The sequence below is a fragment of the Gobio gobio genome (assembly GCF_949357685.1).
Source record: "Gobio gobio genome assembly, chromosome: 11".
NCBI lineage: Eukaryota > Metazoa > Chordata > Actinopteri > Cypriniformes > Gobionidae > Gobio > Gobio gobio.
Window position 1 is genome coordinate 44,371,784 of NC_137104.1, and position 14,843 is coordinate 44,386,626.

Here is a 14,843-nt window from a genome sequence, read left to right on the forward strand (position 1 = left end):
ACCCGGAGGTAGCAGCACCTGATCTACTGAAACAAGCTGTTCAGAAAATGAGAACATTTAACAAGGACATGCACGAAGGACCTTACGTCCTTTTGTATCCAGACTGCTCAGAGGTGGTCCATGTGCCTGGGTCAGAAAGGCCATTCAAATTGGCAGACTATAAAAAGGAAATAGGAAAGGCATATTGCAGGATCACTTTTTTCATTTGCCTAGAAAAACACTATAAAAGAGGTTAGTGGATCTCATTATTCAATATTTTTACTTATTTTATATACCCTGCTGGAGGATAGATAATGTTTGTTTGATTTTTTTTTTTTTCCTTCAGTGGATGATACCTCAGACTGATTCTGATTCAGAAATTGTCATCACAACAAGGAGCACAGCTGAATTCAATCAAGCTGACACTTTGGTACATCAGTTATTTCTCTTTTTAAAAATATGTATGTATGTAGGTTTGTTTGTATTTATTTATTAGATGTGCATTGAATTTTACGCATAAAATCTTTGTCCTGGTCAATATTTTAGTGGAAAAAGGTTTGTTTTGATTATTTTGCAGTAACTATTATACAGTAATACAGGAAACCATTCAGCATTGATATATGCTGTATGTGGTAATGGAACAATAAAGCTGTTGAAATTTTTTCCTCTCAGGTTTTTGAACCACAAAATCGAAGTACTCCCAAACTCAAACTGGAAGATGAAAGGTATGTGTTGCACACTTGTACACAAAGGAACTTTCAGGCGTGCACGGGTTGAAATTATTTATTTACTACTGGAATGGAAATAATAATAATAATAATAACTGCAAGAGCTTTTTGGTGTGTCCTAAAAACATAACAATAAGCTCTTGCTGGTGAATAAACACAAAGGACACAAATTAACCAAACCATTAAAAAAACATGAGAATGAAGTGGAGGGATGTTATGAGAGACAATGTTTTTTTTTCTAGTGGTAATTCACTAATAGGAATCTTGGCTGTATATTGGTGTATACATAGTGTTTACATGATTTGACTGTAGGCCTGAAGGACACCTGCTGGTTTTAAGATGTCTAAAACAAACACTCTAGCCCAGGACACCTTGGCCACTAGAAAATAACCATTGTCTCTCATTGCATCCGTTTGACTCGCTGACGAAGACTAGATGCCAAATTTCATAAGAGTACTTTAAAATTTTTATAGTTAAAAATTAGCAGTTTGAGCCTTCAGATTTTTCTTATTTTGTACCTTTCGATTCAAAAGCTACTCAAACAAACTCCTATCAAGCACTCCTAACCATATGTTCTTAAGAAATAATCTATCTTTTTAGTTGTTGATGTGATCAGAGAATTCACTCTGATGAACTTGAAACAGAAAATACCATTTGTGTAATGTGATTTATAACAAAATAATATTTTTTTTATAAATCTTTCTGTTCCCTCTACTACACCTTTTACTCAACTACATTTATAGCCTTTATCATGGAGCTAATAGTTTTAGTTTTATTATGTTTCAGAGATGCACCAGGACATTCATCAACAATTCAGCCAGGACAGGTAATAAGGCAGACTGGCACCTCTTGCTTGACATTTCTTGCTTTCAGTGTTATTGTTTCAGACATTTTAATCTTTTTTTCAGATAGTAATATCTGATGCTGAGGATCTGGATCCACCTGAAACAAATCCAGTAAAAACTTCTTGCTACAGGTAAAAAATAAAATAAAAATCATGACTGACAGACATAATTTCAGTTTATTTAACTGATTACATGGGGAAGACATTTTTGTTTGTAAGATGTTTTAACATGGAAATGGTAATTTCCCAACAGTAAATACACAGACCTGTATTCACCAAATGTTGAGCAAGAGGACGAAGAGCTGGTTGCTGTCAATGTGAAGAATTTCCAACACACAGCAATGTAATATGACCGCTTTTGACTATAGCACTCCTGTTTTTTCACTGAACAATAGTTCTGGTATATCTGGAATATCCACAAATTGTCACTTTTTTTTTCATTACAGGGAGGAGACGGACATTACATTACCTGACATCATAGCAAACCTGTCACTTCCTATTGATCATAAAAGAGTCAGCCGGTTCAACATTTCAAGGGCTAATGTTTGGGATGGGGCAGTCAGAGGTTTCAAGCGTACAACATATTCTGAAACCTGTGACATGCTGGTCAAATTTACTGATGATACTGGTGTTCTGGAAGAGGGAATAGACACTGGTGGTCCAAGACGAGAGTTTTTAACTCTACTAATGAAACACCTAAAAGACCGGCCCATTTTTGATGGACCAGAAGGACATCGTTTCTTGGTCTACAATGCAAATGGTAAGCCTATGGGTTAGATGTGTACTATAGGCTACTAATAGTTGGTTAATGATCATTGACCATATATATCACTTCACATATGCTTGTATATTACAGTATATAATGCATTGTTTGTTTTAATTTTGCAATATGAATTCATTCACAGCTGTTAGGGAGGATGAATACTACCTGGCAGGAAAGATGATTGCTGTGTCAGTTGTGCATGGAGGTCCAGGACCCCATTTCCTGTCGAAAGATCTTGTACATTATCTTGCAGGCCAGCCTTCATTCAAAGCACCAATTAATGTAATAACTGATGAAGAAATAGGGAAAGCTTTGCAAGAGGTGAGAATAGTATAAGACTATGGTATGGCAGGGCAGGGCAGAGTTTTACATAGTTTCTGCAGTGTTTTGAGGCAATGTTTACTTTCTATATCCAGTGTAGAATTTGTTTCATTTATGTATTTGTTTTTGATGGTGTAAGATTACACTATGCTGTGTATGTATCTCATAAAAAAGGCAAAGAGATACAGTGCTTCCAGTTATTGACTGGGGTGTTTATACCCCTTTTCATGTGTTCCAGATTGAGAATGCTGCTTCATTGGGTGCTCTGCACGAATGTATGATGAGACACAGCACAATGTTACAGACAGCAGGTTGTCTGAGACATGTGGCTACTGTGGAAGAAAAAAAAGAAATTGTTTCAGACTACCTTCAGTGGTATATTATTGACCGCAACTCATCTGTAATTGACAGGTAAGACGATATTTGTAATGATGAGATTCTTTTTTTTTTTTTTTATGTATTTATATAATCTATATATTATAGTGTGGTGTAGACCTACTGTAAAGTGTCTTGAGATTACTCTTTTTATGATTTGATACTATAAATAAAATTGTATTGAATTAAAGGTTTCTATATATAATATTAAAGCAGATATAATATAAAATCACATAAGAGTGTGCTGATGTTGATGGATGTATAAAGCCTGGTTCAACAGCGTACTGAGAAAAGGGTTCATTAACTTATGCGAATGTGACGTAAATTGTTTTAATTAAATTTGCTACAATTTCTAAAACTGTTTATTGCGGTTTTAAATTTAATCTATAACACAACAAAGTTTTGAAAAAGTGCATGGGGTGTGTAGACTTTCTGAAGGCACCGTATAAGTGCTCAAGCCACCCAGCCGTCTGTCATTGCAGTGTTCTGTTTCTGTGTGTAATACTTAGTTTGTACCAATTAACTTTTAATGTGCAACGCAAAAATAGGGTTCTCAGGGTATCCGCGGGGCATTAAAAAGCATTAAAAGTCATTAAATGGATTTTGCGAAAATTAAGGCCTTAAATGGCATTAAAAAGCATTAAATTGTATTCTTACAGGCATTATTTTTTTTAGATAGCCAGTTTATATTGAATATAGCCTTCATAAGAAAGCGCAATGTGATGAATATACTTATTAACCTGATCTAGCTTCCGAAACCCCCGCTACTGCCGCACGAGCGCAAGATCTTGCTTTCCTGCCACTGCGCAGGCGCACCTCTCTCTGCGTCTGCTGAGTGGCTGAGAGGAGCAGCGCATTCAGTTGAGGCTGTGCGCTCTGCCAGAGAACAAAAAAACTAGAGCTGCGTCCGAAATCGAATAGTTATCTACTATATAGTGTGCGAAAAACAGTACGCCAACAGAGTAGTACGTCCGAATTCATAGTAAGATTCTTACGAGATTCGGCGAGATTCTGAAGTGCGCATGCGATGGACACTTTACTCTCCTCCCATGAGGCCATGGAAGACGATTTATGAATGGAGGTGAAGGGACGCAACTGACGCTGGTAGGTCACATGATCATGACAACATGGCGTAAGTAGTACGTCCGGATTACATTCATACTACATTAATTCATACTATATAGAACATATTTTTTTAACGGTCGCGAAGTTCGTTCAAATTCAAATATAGTACCTACTCACCCAGTACGTGATTTCTGACGCAGCCTAGTGGTGTGGGTTGTGCCAGAATCAAGTTCTCTTTCGCTCTTTAACAAACAATAACACAGAATTATGCCTAAATGTACGTTTTATGAAGTATCCTCATAAGAACAATGAGTTTTAAATGAGTTAAATAACGTCTAAAATTAACTTTGAACAAATATTTAATATATACTGTCTTTATTTTTTTCTACATTGGTGATTTACTGTGGAATTATTACATCATACAATATATTAAAAACATGTTTTAGACAGAAAAATGTGTGAATAATCTAGAAAAAAATTTCAATTGACAGAAAGTTTACATTAAAATATATTATGCATACCCACTATCTATCTACCTTTTGTATTTATTGCTTTGCATATTGTATGTTCAGGGATGACTGATAAGCAGACATGCTATTTATGACTGGATGTAACTTTTGATAACTTTGCAGTAAAAGTGGCTATTGATTTTGCCCTATCAGTGTGGCTCTCCTAAAAAAATAGCTGTTTAGGCTTGTGCACCATCTCGAGGGGAAATGGACACATGAGTGACGCACACACACAAGGAAACTCAGTTAAACATACTGCGGTAAAAATTCAAAATGTGGAGTTTTTTTTAACTTGATACAGTTATCAGATACAAAATCACACAACCTAGAATGCTGTTTTCCTAAGCAGGCTAGCATCACGATTAAAAACGTGACACTGATTTCATACAACAGTCCAGTTAACAAATAGTTAATATTAAGTCAATTACATTTTAGAAGGAACATTGTTTGAAATTATTTTCATTGCTAAAATAGAACAAAAACAGTCAAAGATCACAGCAGAACCATAGTGTAGCAACCCTGAATCCCAATGTGCATACTATCCGCCCTATATAGTATTGAATATTACTAATGTCTTTAGGATGGATAGAATGCACATTGAGACGCAGGCTCAGCCTTGATTTCGTTACTGAATGATTCAGTGTTCCCCTTCGAGGGAACTCGAACTGCGTCGTCGAGTGACAACACTCTGGGAACGCCCACAGCGTTACGCATCTGAAGTATGAATGAAATCAAGCCAATCTGATTGGTGGTGCGTCGTGACGTAGTAGATGACGGCATACCCGGAAGATACAAAAAGGAAGCTGATGCACACACACATTAGCTTTTTTGCTCTTCAGCGAAGCGCTATATGTGAAATTGTCTGTCTATTTGGTGTTGTTTTGTCAAATATATATCCAAGTTCAAGATGGCTAGTGAGCAACAGTTCACAAGGTGTGTGCACCCGTGTCCGCGCTTCATTTCGGGCACGGACACACACCTTTTGTGTGTACAATGCCTGGGCGTGCAGCACGCTAAGGCGGCTCTCGAGGGAGCCGCCTGTAGCGAGTGTGAGAAGCTGCCGCTCAGGGTGTTGCGCTCACGGCTGGCTGTGTTCGGCGAGACCGGCCAAGCCCGCGAGCCCCAGGGTTCTGGGCCCGCTGTTGCTGAGGCACGGCGGCACCGTAGATCATGGGGCTCGCAGCGGGACCTCGTGACGGGATATGGGACTGCTGAGGCACCTTCCCTATCCTCGTCCGAGGATTCCGATGTTCTCCCGCCCCGTGCGGAAGCCCGCGATGCGGCTTCTTCCCGCGGGGTGGAGAACCCGATGCTTCAGCTATCTGGCTCTGAGGAGTCGGATGTGCTGAGCGTCGAGGCGGGTACTGTGGAGCCTGAGCCATCGCTTCACGCACCCGCTCAAGAGGAGCTAGTGGAGGTTTTGTCTCGCGCCGTGGCCAAGTTAAACATCCATTGGCCACAGGAAGAACCGGAAATCCAGCCGCCCAGTAAGCTGGATGAATGGTTCTTCAGGCGCAAGCCTCAACCTCCACGCCGGGGTCTGCCTTTTTTCCCGGACCTACACAATGAGTTGTGTAGGTCTTGGGATAAACCCTATTCGGCCAGATTAACCAGCCCTCCAGTACTCGACTTCGGTAACGTGCTGGGGGCGGCCGAACAGGGTTATGGGACACTGCCTAGGGTAGAGGAGGCTCTCGCGAGCTACCTCTCTCCCGAGGCCGCTTCGTCCCTGAAGACCCCGGTATTGCCCGCCAAACCAGCGCGCGATACATCAGCGCTGGTTGGGAGGGCATATATGGCGGCTGGGCGGGCTGGTAGTTGCCTGCACACTATGGCGGTGTTGCAGGCCTACCAGGCCGACCTCCTCAGGGAGCTCGACGAGGGCGGGGGCCCGTCTCCGGACGATATCCTCGAACTAAGGAAGGCCACCGATTTGTCTCTCCGCATCGCCAAGGAGACGGCCCGTTCCATCGGCCGCTCCATGGCAGGTATGGTGTGTGTGGAGAGGCATCTCTGGTTAAACCTGTCGGGGATGAAGGAGAGAGAGAAACACTTTCTCCTGGATTCCCCGGTCTCGCCTTCTGGGCTTTTCGGCGGTGCGGTTAACACCGTCGTCGAGAGGTTCCAGGAGGTGAGAAAACAGGCGGCGGCCTTCCAGCAGTATCTCCCTCGTCGATCCAGCTCTTCGGGGAAGGCTGTCTCAAAGGGACAGCCTCGGCCGTCTGCTAGCTCCTCGCACCGGCAGGTGCAGAAAGAGAGCGTTGCTTCTCGCGCCCCTCCTGAGGGAGCTTGGCAAAAGAGGCGGCGCTCTCGTGGCAAGCCTTCAGAGCCTAAGGTCGATCTGAGGACCGTCCTTCAGGCGAAGAAGGCTGCCACTAAGCGGTCCTAGCTGCGGCTGGACCGCTCAGAGCTGCCCCCCCCGGGTTGGAACGACCGAGGTCGTCTTCCCCCCGGAGCTCTCGGGAGATCAGTGCTGTGTTCCCGCCGTCACAGACGCTTCGGGCCTCACTGATCTCCCGCACACGCGCGCTGTCTTCGCTGCCTCCAACAGGACTTGCGGCTGGACAGCAAACGTGTGCACCCACCGAAAATCGTTCCCGACTTCTCCCTGCCGGTCAGCCGCTTCAGGGGATCGGGAACGAGGCTCGGTTGACACCCGTGGCCAGCCTCGAGAGGCTGGTTCCCTTAGTAGATTATCTTGGCGCATGGACATGCCTTCCGAATGTATCTACATGGGTCCTGCAGACTGTAGAGCTGGGTTACAGACTGCAGTTCGGTTCTCCTCCCCCGAAGTTCAACGGGGTGGTCCGGACTGTGGTCGGCCCAGAGCAGGTTCGGGTTATGGAACAAGAAGTACAGGCCCTGTTAGCCAAGGAAGCCATAGAGCGGGTTCCGTTGGCGAACAGGGACTCCGGGTTCTACAGCCGGTACTTCATAGTTCCCAAGAAGGATGGTGGGTTGCGTCCAATAATAGATCTCAGGCTTCTGAATCGGTCTCTGAGGAGATTCAGGTTCAGGATGCTCACTATTCCAGCCATCGTGAGTCAGATCCAGTCCGAGGACTGGTTCGTCACGATAGATCTAAAGGACGCATACTTCCATATTTCCATCCTTCCAACCCACAGGAGGTTCCTGAGGTTCGCTTTCGGGGGCGAAGCGTACCAATATCGGGTTCTTCCCTTCGGCCTGGCACTCTCCCCTCGCACCTTCACCAAGTGTATGGATGCAGCACTGGCTCCGCTGAGACTCCAGGGCATCCGTATACTAAATTACATCGACGACTGGCTCATATTGGCCAGATCGTGCGAGATGGCGGTTCGGCATCGAGATGTCGTTCTGGCCCACATAAGGTGCTTGGGGCTGAGACTCAACACGAAGAAAAGCGTGTTGACGCCCTCCCAGAGGACCACGTTCCTGGGAGTCGTATGGGATTCCACGTCGATGCGGGCACGTATGTCTCCCGCACGCGTGGAATCCATACTGGCGAACGTCTCCAGAGTGAAGTCAGGCCGCAGCCTCACTGTGAAGCAGTTCCAGAGACTGCTGGGGCTCATGGCAGCAGCGTCCAACGTGATACCTTTTGGCCTGCTGCATATGAGACCCCTACAGTGGTGGCTGAGGGCCAAGGGGTTTTCCCCGAGGGGAAATCCGTTTCGTATGATCAGGGTAACGCGCAGATGCCTTCGTTCCCTCGTCATATGGCGGAAACCTTGGTTCCTGTCCCAGGGGCCAGTGCTGGGAGCATCATGTTGCCGGAAGGCCGTTTCAACAGATGCCTCCCTCACTGGTTGGGGCGCGGTCATGGAAGGCCGCTTTGCGAGAGGTCTGTGGGAGACCCGGCATTCTTCATGGCACATCAACTGCCTGGAGATGCTGGCGGTCTACAAGGCTCTGAGGAGCTTTTACCCGGACCTCCGTGGCCACCATGTCCTGATACGCTCAGACAACACTTCGGTTGTCGCGTATCTCAATCACCAGGGGGGTTTGAGGTCGCGCCCTCTATGCAGACTGGCGCATCAAATCCTCCTGTGGTCCCAGGGGAAGTTATCGTCCCTCAGGGCGATTTACATTCCCGGGGACCAAAACCAGGGAGCAGACATCCTGTCGAGGCAGGGGCTGAGGCCCGGGGAGTGGCGACTCCACCCAGAGGTGGTGGAGGCCATGTGCGAGAGATTCGGCCCAGTGGAAGTGGACTTGTTCGCGTCTCGAGAGACGTCCCACTGTCCACTGTGGTTCTCTCTCAGGCATCCAGCCCCGTTGGGACTGGACGCCATGATGCAGACGTGGCCGAGGATGCGTCTGTACGCATTTCCCCCGATCACTCTGCTCCCGGGAGTTCTGGAGCGGGTCCGCCGGGAGGGCATCAGCCTGCTCTTAGTAGCACCCCGGTGGCCCACTCGAGTATGGTTCTCGGACATCATAGCTCTGCTAGACGGCTCCCCGTGGCAGGTTCCTCTGAGGAGGGATCTGCTCTCTCAGGCAGGGGGCACAATATTTCACCCCCGGCCGGAGTTGTGGAGCCTCTGGGTCTGGCCCCTGAGGGGGCTCGGTACCTAGAGGCAGGCCTGTCAGCAGAGGTAGTCGAGACCTTACTCAGCTCCAGGGCTCCTTCTACCAGGAGACTGTACAGCCTCAAGTGGAATGTATTTTCCACTTGGTGTAGAGAGCGTGAGGTGGATCCAGTTAACTGCCCAGTGGCTTCAGAGCTGGAGTTCCTCCAAGATCGCTTCTCCGCTGGTCTTACCCCGTCCACCCTGAAGGTGTACGTGGCTGCCCTTGGGGCTTTCCACGCACCTCTAGGTGATGGACCTTTGGGGAAACACCACCTGGTTGTACAGTTCCTCCGTGGGGCTCGGAGGATGAGGCCGGTAGCTCGCTCCAGAGTCCCAACCTGGGACCTGGCGGTGGTTCTGGAAGGGCTGGCTGAGGCCCCCTTCGAGCCACTGGAGCTGGCTGAGCCTAAGAACCTGACCTTGAAGGTGGCCTTTCTACTCGCCATTACCTCTCTGAGGAGAGTGGGAGATCTCCAGGCTTTGGCGGTCACGCCAACCTGCCTGGAGTTTGCCCCTGGCAGAGTAAGGGCCATTCTTCACCCTAGACCGGGTTACATTCCCAAGGTTCCATCTCAGGGAGCCCGGTCTCTGGTTCTTCAGGCTTTCCATCCCCCTCCCCACCTGACGGCGGAAGAGGGGAGACTTCATCTGCTCTGCCCGGTCAGAGCTCTGGGTATTTATCTAGAGAAGTCTTCCCATTGGAGGAGGTCAGACCAGTTGTTGGTGTGCTTTGGCTCACCCAAGAAGGGGCTGCCTGCGTCAACTCAGACGATCAGTAACTGGATCGTCCAGGCTATAGCCACGGCTTATAGGGTGCGCAATTTGCCTTCACCCATGGCCGTGAGGGCCCATTCCACCAGGAGCATGGCTTCTTCAGTGGCCCTCCTTTCTGGCGTCTCGCTTCAAGAGGTATGCGAGGCGGCCGGGTGGGCCACCCCGCACACCTTCATACGTTTTTACAGTCTGCACCTCCCGGTGACGCCTGGTGCTCGAGTTCTTGCGTCCTGAGTGTGCCTGGGTCTCCAGCTTCACACTGGGACGTGGGGTGATTTCGGTGTGGCCTAGTGGGTATTAACGTTCCCAGAGTGTTGTCACTCGACGACGCAGTTCGAGTTCCCTCGAAGGGGAACGTCTCGGGTTATGACTATAACCCTTGTTCCCCGAGAAGGGAACGAGACACTGCGTCTCGTCGCCACACCTATCACGATTAGAGCGCTTGCTTCATCGCAAAAGGGCTAATGTGTGTGTGCATCAGCTTCCTTTTTGTATCTTCCGGGTATGCCGTCATCTACTACGTCACGACGCACCACCAATCAGATTGGCTTGATTTCATTCATACTTCAGATGCGTAACGCTGTGGGCGTTCCCAGAGTGTTGTCACTCGACGACGCAGTGTCTCGTTCCCTTCTCGGGGAACAAGGGTTATAGTCATAACCCGAGACGTTTTGACGAATCGGTTGAGTCAAAGATTCAATGACTCATTCATAAACACCTGCCTCATTCTTGAATGAATCAGCCATTGGAATGAATCGTTTGAATGAATGACTCACTTAAGACAGTTACTTGACGCCATCTACTGGTGGTTTACTTTTAATTTCTTAACATTTCTTACAATCCCATAAAATTATTTAATGCAGTTGTAATTTTTTTATTGTAAATTTGTAAATTATTTAGTTTGATTGGTAACTGACACATATCTATCACACATGTAGATTCAAGTATGTTAAAGCTCCAATAATCTGAAAGGATATTGCTTCAGAAATTTTACACTACAAAAAATCTCTTTTTTTCGGACAAGCAACTGTTTTACTCGTACAAGTGAATGACAAGGCTTAATGTCGAGCCCTGTATGTAGTCTTAATGGGCCGCGTTTCAGTCACCATTTTATATTGTCTGACAACAAAAACTGAAAAATATATAGATGAAACAATTTTATTGGGGATTTGGCTGTATTAAAATATATAATGGGAGCATAAAGGGTAGCAGCAGAGAAGCAAACAAATATAAAGGGCTGACACTTGGCAGAATGTGAATGCAAATATTCGAATTGCCGTATGACGTCATCTATCGACATTTAGCGACATATATATGGCATTAAAAATAAAACAAATTGGCATTAAAAAGCATTAAATTAGATTTGATGAAACCTGCAGAAACCCTGGTTCTATACACAACCATCCCCCTCATTTTTCTCATTGTAGAGAAAAGAATATTTAATAGTTTTCTTTAATTTAAATTCAATTGCCACTACACAGCAGTAAAACAATGTTTGTGTTCACACTGTAGATTTAGGGAGGGTCTTTCAACCCTGGAGTTTTTGACTGCACTGCAGCAACACCCAACTTTGCTGGCTCCTGCCCTGTGCCACTCTGAAAAGCAACTCACTGCTTTTGACCTTGAGATACTCTTCAAACCTGACCTCAGTCCTTCGGGGAGTAATCGAAGACTTAAAGAAAGTCAAACCATGGGCTACTGGGCAGACTATCTCCTTGATTGTGAAGGTTTGTTAGTTTATTATAACTAGTTAAGAAAACGCATGACAATTAAAACAGCAGTATTTATCGGGGTGCAAGCATTTCCGGCCTGTAAGCACATAAGCATCAAAAGACATTCAGTTTTATTTAGCAATAATGTAACCACCTTAATCACAAGCTTTTTGAAAGTTATAGTGCCACCTATGGTTCGATCTCCATGAAATTGTGCATGCTTCTTTATGTCTCAATGTTATGTCTCATATGCTCACCAATTTTTGTGAAGTTCTGAGTTTTCGTTTAGGATTTATAGGCTTCTGAGTGTTTTGCCATGCCCATTTTCTAAATGACCCTGTTATGGCTTCCAAAATCGTAAAGTTCAACTTTTTTTATAATTATTGATCTAGAGCAGTGGTTCCCAACCACGTTCCTGGACGCCCACCAACAGTGCACATTTGGTATGTCTCCTCAATCAAACACACCTGATTCAAGTCATCAGCTCATTAGTAGTGACTCCAAAATCTGATGTGGGTGTGCCAGACAAAGGAGACAATGCAAAATGTGCAGTTGTGCACTGTTGGTGGGCCTCCAGGAACGTGGTTGGGAATCACTGATCTAGTCCAGAGAATTGTACTGCACTGGTTTGGTTGCGATTGGGCAAAAAAATCTAGGACTAGTTTGTGCAAGTAGGTTTTTAAGATAATAGTGAATTTTTGATGAACAGTTTGATTGACAGCAGTAGTTCTTGAGGCAAAGTTTGTTCAGTATGAGGATATCTATCAAATGATATCCATCACGTGATTACAGAGCTGTAAAACCTATAATAAAAATCCAGCTCTTTGAGCTTGAACCCCTAATTATGTATCTGAATTGTTTTTCTTTGCAGAAGGCCAGGCTGCTGTGTCTGTGGAAGATGTTTTGATGTTTGCTACTGGGCTGTCTTCACTTCCCCCATCTGGCTTGGAACCACTGCCACAAATAGAGTTCTTGGATGACTCCGCGTTCCCAATGGCAAATACATGTTCAAACTCCTTGAAATTACCACTCCTAGACTCATACACTTTGTTTAAGTCACAAATGGACTTTGGAATTCAAAATAGTCCAGGATTTGGCTGTTTTTAAGCTAAATGATGGATGACCCCTAGAGTTAAAGGGATAGTTCACCCAAAAATGAAAATTCTGTCATTTACTCACCTCAAGTTGTTCCAAACCTGTATGAGTTTCTTTGTTCTGCTGAACACAAAATATATTTTTGAAGAAAGAGCAACCATTGACTACCATAGTATTTTTTTCCCTACTATGGTAGTCAACGGTTGCTCTATCTGCTTTGTTATACACATTCTTCAAAAATATCTTCTTTTGTGTTCAGCAGAACAAAGAAACTCATACAGGTTTGGAACAACTTGAGGGTGAGTAAATGACAGAATTTTCATTTTTGGGTGAACTCTCTTTAAGACTCTGAAAACATTGTTGTTTTTAAAGGGTCACTTTAAAGTGCAGTTGCCAAAATTGGTTTTATAATGTAACAGTATGTGAGCGTGTTTTTTTTCTCACAGTTAACATTTTGAAAATGTTTTACATCCGTGAGTCTGAAACTGGGATCCCTTTGTGAATCACTGTTTTAGATAAAGAAACAAGTAGTTTAAGAAGTTTGTTTTTCTGTACTACAAAAATTTAATAAATGCATATTACTATTTTTGATTCATTTACTTCACACTTAAAAACAATTAAGCTGTGGGTGACAGATTCATAAACATTGTGTTAAGACAGACAGCAGTATTCCACCACTACAAAAACCCCTCCCTTTTTGATCATTTCATAGCTGAGCCATTTCTTTTAGTTTCATGTACAGTTCTGATGAAGACTCCCAGTTCTCTGGCTTCTGTAACTGATTGTATTCCATGGCAAAGTCCAAGTACTCCTGCATGTTTGGGTCCCCACAAGGAGTCATTGACAGGCTAGACTCAGGAAGGGCATCCAGTTCAGCCTGTTCAATTTGAAATCCACAGTCTCTGGAGCCAAACCTATGTTAAATAGAAAACATAACTGCATTTCTTTTCATTTAAGCTAAAACGTTAGAATAATACTTGTATCTGTTTATTACCAATGTATCACCTGTGTGGTAAGTAGTAGAGTTCATTGGGCACTCCTCCTGGACATGCTGCTGTTCTGGAAGGGCGAATCCTGTGACTGTTCCACAGTCTCACACACTCATCCAAGTCCTTCTGAATAACATTGCCAAAGCAATATCTTAATAGGCACTGATGCTCATGACTTCCGTTGAAGTATCCGGCTTCTCTAAGGTCTGCAAATAACTCCATCCAGAACTGAGACCTATAGAAATTGATACAAATTGTAGTTAAACTTTTAAGCATATACACATGTTTGAATAATAAAATCAAAGGTTAGTCGTAATTAAATTTATGGTCTGCATCTTTTGGTCATTCGAATTTTCTTTTCAGGAACAACTTTTCCTGACGGGCTGTATTATACATTTTGTATTGATCTTTGTGCTCGTTTTTGTTTTGTTTTTCTTTACTTGTTCCTGAGAAGGAAATCGAATGACAAATATACTATTTTACGATTATACGACTATTATACAACCCTTTATGAAGACCACTCACCTTCCCTTTCTAAATATAGACCACCAGGAATCAATACGCTGGTTATTTATAGATGTTCCATACATGTGGCTGGACGCGCCAGAGTAATAGTCACTGTGATGGTGGCGTAGGGTACATTGAATTGCAGCCATTATGCCGTTCTCAGTGCCGCAATCAGTCCTCAGTCTCATGGGGATGACACCGAGGTTTCGCACACATGACATGAAATAGTGAGCAATCACTATTGGGTTATTATTTGTTGGTCCACATTCAAGCCACAGTACTTTACGTGAAAATCCATCTATGCATCCCGATATGGCCAAACCGAATGGCTTAAGTTTATCATAACCATCTGCGTGCCACATATAGTTAGGTCCCATTGAGTGGTAGGTTCTTCTTGTAAACCTTCTGCGTGTTCGGCTCTCACACCCTCGAGGATTAAGCTCCCGGAGCAAATTCATCACATCATCTCTCTTCACACGAAAATTGTACTTTTGTTTAAGTACATGCCACATCGTGCGGTAGCCAAATAGTTGTCCTGGTCCACGAAGTTCCAATCTGATGGCGTTAATCACGGAGTTTGGAGAGGAATAATCCTTTCTGCGGTACAACCCGGCTTCGTTCAGTTTACT

General features: G+C 44.5%; 2 protein-coding genes and 1 long non-coding RNA gene across 3 annotated transcripts; 2 read left to right on the forward strand and 1 right to left on the reverse strand.

The window, feature by feature from the left end:
- Positions 1-650: 650 nt before the first annotated feature.
- On the forward strand, positions 651-1,683 carry LOC307133556. Its single transcript, XR_013817442.1, has 3 exons — positions 651-704; positions 1,494-1,533; positions 1,616-1,683. It is a non-coding gene; the product is annotated as an uncharacterized lncRNA (long non-coding RNA).
- A 365-nt stretch (positions 1,684-2,048) lies between these two features.
- LOC307133553 (G2/M phase-specific E3 ubiquitin-protein ligase-like) lies at positions 2,049-13,304 on the forward strand. Its single transcript, XM_079828635.1, has 5 exons — positions 2,049-2,311; positions 2,457-2,635; positions 2,874-3,046; positions 11,424-11,638; positions 12,495-13,304. Exons 1-5 carry the CDS (start codon positions 2,152-2,154, stop codon positions 12,728-12,730), a joined length of 963 nt encoding a protein of 320 aa, XP_079684761.1. The 5' UTR covers positions 2,049-2,151; the 3' UTR covers positions 12,731-13,304.
- LOC307133481 (uncharacterized protein) lies at positions 13,230-14,363 on the reverse strand (the record flags this gene model as incomplete). Its single annotated transcript, XM_079828563.1, has 3 exons — positions 13,230-13,632; positions 13,724-13,942; positions 14,233-14,363. The coding sequence occupies 3 exons, from the start codon at positions 14,361-14,363 to the stop codon at positions 13,425-13,427; spliced, it is 558 nt and encodes a 185-aa protein (XP_079684689.1). The 3' UTR covers positions 13,230-13,424.
- Between the last annotated feature and the right edge of the window lie 480 nt (positions 14,364-14,843).